A 5,555-nucleotide genomic window follows, 5' to 3' on the forward strand; every position below is an offset into this window, starting at 1 on the left:
CCAACCACCGCCCACCCGTGACCCGCCCGCCCAGCCACCCATGAGGAGAGAGAAGGGGGCGGAGTGAAAATATTGGTGCCGGTGGGGTCCACGCCTCCCCGATTTTGTCGTCTCCTCCGTGGCTCCGTCCGTCAACGACCTTCCCTGTTCGCCCAAGTCGCGACCCGCATGCCCAGCAAGCCTTCTCAACGCCCGCGCCACCTTCCCCGAGCCCCTGCCGCCCTCCCAGGCGCTCGTGCCACCCTCCCCGGCAAACCCCGCCGCCCTTCTCGCCGCCCACGCTACCCTCTCCAATGAGCCTGCGCCGCGTGTCGACATTGCCCTTCTCGGTGCCGCCCTCCCACGTGGTTGGGTTTCGGGTCCCCGTCGGGGCCAGGGCGGAGGTGGTTTTGCGCTCAGTATTGATTTCAAGACCGGATTGGGTTTGAAGAATCGGGTTTCAGATCAGGTGCATTCTTACTCCACTCGGCCCCGACCGTTGCCACCTTTAGACATTACAACAATCTGGACTACAAATAGGGAGAACATTTCACGTTCAAACAACAAATTATAAGCACAACCACTACCGGCTCTATATTATTTACTCATGAAGCATCGTTGTTCAGGACTGCAAAAAGTTCACCGGGGATAGCTTGCTGATAACAATATTTCCTCTTCCATAGTGTATTGCCTGCTTGCTTCTTTAGTAGCCCGTTCAATTGACATGTAATGAGCCACAATTTCACCATCACCGTTTCTCCTTGGTGTTGTATTACATGGAACATGTCTCTTCTTAATTAGCAAGTTTTCAAGTGTCATCTCAGCTCCCCTCATAGTAGGCCGGTCTTCTCCCCTCAATTTAGTACACATTGCCGCTAGTGTGGCTACTTCTTGGACTTCTCCATCTTCCTCCTCAACGACTTGAGGATCTATTATGTCAATCAGTTTGCCTTCTGTAAGCAGTGAGGCGAAATGTGAAATAAGGCTTTCACCATCCTCGGACCGGTAGAAAAATGGTTTCTTCCTAGTAAGCAATTCTACAAGAAGAACACCAAAACTGAAGACATCGCTCTTGTCTGTTAATCGGCCTCCGTAATAGTACATCGGGTCCAAGTATCCAAATGTTCCTTGAACCGCTGTAGTCACTCCTGTTTGATCAATCGGGATATATCTAGAAGCTCCGAAATCTGATACCTTTGCAGTTAAAGTATCATCAAGAAGTATGTTGGACGATTTAATATCTCTATGAAATATTGGCATTGAAGCAGCTGAGTGTAGATAGGACAGCGCTCTAGCAACTTCCATCGCGATCCTCATCCGGCCATCCCATGGTAGTGATAATGGTCCTTCAACATGAAGATGATCATAAAGGGTTCCATTTGAAATGAACTCATAAACTAGCAATGGAACTTCTGTCTCAAGGCAACATCCTAAGAGCTTCACCACATTTCTATGGTTCACTTGAGAAAGAACCACAACTTCATTTATGAATTCGTCAATTTCTCTTTGCACTATGATCTTTGATTTTTTTATTGCCACAACATGTAGGTCTAGAATTCCTTTAAACACAACGCCATGCCCTCCACCACCAATCACGCGAGTTCTATCAAAATTGTTTGTAGCCTTCTCTATCTCGCTTAAGGTAATTATCATCCTTTCGCCAATGTCTGCCTTGCGTGATATCAACTGCTGCAATAGTAATCCATGATTTTGGCTGAAAAATTTCTGTTTCATCTTCTTCACCTTTCGTAGTTTTATTTTACGCATTATGAAGGGGCCACCAAGTGCTAGAAGCAAAAGACTTGTACCACCCCCGACTCCTAACCCGATGATTAAACCTGGAAAAAAAATGACGTTTCAAATTCATGACTTTGGAGCAAACAAACTATTCAAGTGAAAAATATTTAGTTTGTGAAAGATTACAACTAAACTTTATAATCCAGAGTCTATGTAAAGTTGCGATTATACAAATGAAGATTTGGTTAAGTTTGTGATGCCAAACAAGGTTTAAGGACACATAGTGGCTTGTTACCTGTGTAGGAATTCTTGATTGTAATGCATCCCCCTGGTGTGAAAGGATTTCCGTCGGTACCATTAGAACATTGACAATGAAAACTTCCAGGAAAATTTTGGCAGGTTCCGTAGCAGAAGTGTGCTTCCGGGTCCTCACACTCGTCTATGTCTTAAAAAAATACATGCACAACAAATTCAGCAAGAGTATGAACACATGGCATGTCGAAAAGGATGTCATGCCGTTAGGTAAGCAGTGGCACTGCAATACCGGCGTTGACTGAGATTGGGTTAAATTGAAAATGGGACTCTCAATTCTAGTGTCTTAGACAGTAATTATATATTTACGTAGGACAAAAAATGATGTGGCATGGCAGTTAAGGGAAAAAAAGAATGAGCTAGTGTCTCTGGAAGAAACAAGGAAAGCTCAATATGCAAGAGAATAGAAACCAACAAATATGCATTGGGAGAAGTTAGTGTCTTTGAAGTGTGTTCTCCCATTTAACTATTGACCATGAGAAGTCATATAGACTTACACATAGACACTATGCATTGAAGTGCTTAATTGTACACAACAATTTAATGCAATCTCTCATATCTAAGAAATAAGCATAGACACTATGCATTGTGAGTGGCCTAATGAGCGAGCTAACTCTTAGTGGCAGAATGATTAAGGGTACACGATAATGCTATTCTACACTTACTAGCCACTTCCTAGCTACTATTCCCTCCAGTAAAAAATACATGATGTTTTGGATAAGGATGTGATCAAACTTTTCAGGCTTTGACTATCAATATCTCTCAAAATATTTATATTAGAAAACATGAAAATTATACGATCTGATTTGTCATGAAATGCATTTTCATAGTATCATGATTTTATTAGATTTTATAAATAATTTTAATAGAAAATAATGATAAAAATTATGTTTTAAAGACCGTGTCGTTTTTTTTTTCTAAAACGTAAGTAATTATGACTAGAGGGAGTAGTAGTAAGTTGTAACCATCGTTTCGATTTGCATTATGTACCTTTGCATCCATTTGGGATGGAAGCATTGCCTGTATATCCAGTATTGCACTGGCAAATGAAACTTCCTGGTGTGTTCTCGCAATAACCATAGCAGACATAGATGTCTGGAGACTTGCATTCGTCGATATCTAAACAAACACAAGAATAATAATTAGGAGTACGAAGGCTGCTTGCATATTCATGAAGGCAGAGGAATATAATAAAAATAAGTTGATTAGCTACTGTACCTTGGCATCCACCGGGAACATAAGGATTTCCTTGATAACCATTAGAGCATTGACACGAATACCCACCATGGACATTGCTACCGGAGTTTTGGCAATAGCTGTGGGTACTGCGACATTCGGGGGCGGGCGTATCTTTTGGACAAGATGAATCATTAATTACCCAGTCTAGCGTGGCCGGGAGCGCTTTAGGACCGTGCCCTACACCTACAATCATGTCGTTGGTGTAATCAAAACTATGATCAACTATGTATACAACAAGAGAAAAGGGTGGTGCGCCGTCAAGCCTGTTAATCTGGATGTTGTAGAAAGTGTAGCCTAGAACGATGTTTGCCTGACAGCAGCTGTTGCCCGTGCAGCTACCATTTCCCATAATACTGAACGGATTACCTTTGTTGAACTCCAGAACCGGGCAAATAGGAGTGCAAGAACTGACCAAGATGTTATCCTTTCCCCCCAGGATGTTGACCTGCATGTTGCACCCTATCACCTGGAGCATGTTTATTGACTCCGACAGGAAGTACGGGCCGCTCTCTGGGAGGCTGCCCCCCCATGTCCTGTTCGTGGTGCGGCCACGATCAAGATACGTTAACTCCACGCGGCTGCTGTTGATGCGCACCGTGCTGTGTTGAATGGAGATGTCGAGCACTTGCACGGTGCCGTCGCCGAGGAACAACTTCGGCGGGTCGTCCTGCTCGCAGGTGAGGTTGAAGCCGGCGGCGTGGTAGCAGCCGGGCTCCACGCCGAACGGGTACGGAATGCTGATGTTGCCGCAGCTCCTGGTGCAGCTACTCCCCGGCCCGGTGGATGCTGCAGCTGGTGCCGCGCCGCCGAAGGTCAGCAGCAGCAGCAGCAGGGTGCTAACAAAAGCAGCGAATGCTACAACTCCCCTACTTTCTACCTTCTCCATGTGTGCGGGTATGCAAAGATAACGGCACTACGATGTCGTTTTTTTTATGCGGGAGGAGCACTCATCGTTAATTACCTTACTATACATAGAGTACGTGCACTGTTTGTCGATTGAGACACTTCACGCGGTGACTTATTAGACTGATTCGTGGTGCTTGCGCATTAATTTGGTCCATGATGATACACGCTGTGACTTTGACCAGTTGACTTAGACTGATTCGTGGTGCTCGCGCATTAATTTGGTCCACGATGATACACGCTGTGATTCTGACAGTCTGACCAATTGACTTACGTTGATTTGTGGTGTAGGACAACCATCTATGTTGGCCCCTGATTATACCCATTATCTTTGCGACATTTGTTCGTCGGTTTGCTATGCATTCGAAATGAATATATGGAGCATCATTGTTCAGGACTGAACAAGATCATCGGGGATAGCTTGCTGGCAACAATATTTTCTCTTCCATAGTGTACTGCCTGCTTGCTTCCTTAGTAGCCCGTTCAGTTGACATGTAATGAGCCACGATTTCACCATCACCGTTTCTCCTTGGTGTTGTATTACATGGAACATGTCTCTTCTTAACTAGCAAGTTTTCAAGTGTCGCCCATTGTAAGTCGGTCTTCTCCCTTCAATTTAGTACACATTGATGCTAAGGAGGCTATTAGTTGAACTTTTCCATCTTCTTCCTCAATTACCATCACCGTTTCTCCTTGGTGTTGTATTACGTGGTGTTCACGTATTTTTGATCTTCCAACCACGAAGATAAACCCCTCAAGCACGGTGTGACTTGACTATTGACTAGGTGACTTACGTTGATTTGTAGTGTTGGACAACCATCTAGATACCCCCCCCCCCCCCCAAAAAAAAGGAGGTACATTCTTCGCATGTTCTCAGGATCAAAAACGGCATCCCCAAGAAAATCCTAAGAGCTTCACCAACTTGAGAAACCAGCAAAGGAAGGAAGCTAGAAAACATCTGCGACAAATGGGAACTAGTGTTAAAAAAAGTGTCGTGATATGGCCGATGTAATGTCCATCGAGATTGGGTCTCGAGTGGGCCGCCCCATCAGTACTATTCGTCGTGGGAAATCTTGCTGAGGCCACCATGCATGAAGCTCGGTAGCCCTCACCGCACAGGAGCTCCACCATCACCAGCTCCCAAGCCCCAGGGGCCTCAACAGCCATGAGGCCGTGTGAATTCGATCAGGTGCAACAGAGACCACGCTCGCTAGGATCACTTTTTGTCACAAGAACGATTAGGGAAGATCGGGAGGAGACGAATTCAGGGGCTGGGATCAGAGGAATTAGGAGGTTCAGGGTTTAGTGCACTAGTGTGTTCATCCTTCTTGCCTCTCCTCTCACAGAACCCATCCTTCAACACTCGCGCACACAACGCCTACTCA

At 45.2% G+C, this 5,555-nt stretch overlaps 1 protein-coding gene across 2 annotated transcripts; it reads right to left on the minus strand.

The window, feature by feature from the left end:
- Positions 1-428: 428 nt before the first annotated feature.
- Positions 429-4,193, minus strand: LOC133895748 (wall-associated receptor kinase 5-like). Of its 2 annotated transcripts, XM_062336250.1 has the most exons (5): positions 3,634-4,193; positions 3,247-3,450; positions 3,019-3,147; positions 2,012-2,161; positions 429-1,817 (listed from the first exon to the last, which is right to left on the minus strand). In XM_062336250.1, exons 1-5 carry the CDS (start codon positions 4,151-4,153, stop codon positions 619-621), a joined length of 2,202 nt encoding a protein of 733 aa, XP_062192234.1. In that variant the 5' UTR covers positions 4,154-4,193; the 3' UTR covers positions 429-618. The 2 variants fall into 2 exon arrangements, with proteins under 2 accessions (XP_062192234.1, XP_062192233.1); XM_062336249.1 differs by having other exon boundaries at positions 3,247-4,193.
- Positions 4,194-5,555: the final 1,362 nt, after the last annotated feature.

This window comes from Phragmites australis, chromosome 16 (assembly GCF_958298935.1).
Source record: "Phragmites australis chromosome 16, lpPhrAust1.1, whole genome shotgun sequence".
Lineage (NCBI taxonomy): Eukaryota > Viridiplantae > Streptophyta > Magnoliopsida > Poales > Poaceae > Phragmites > Phragmites australis.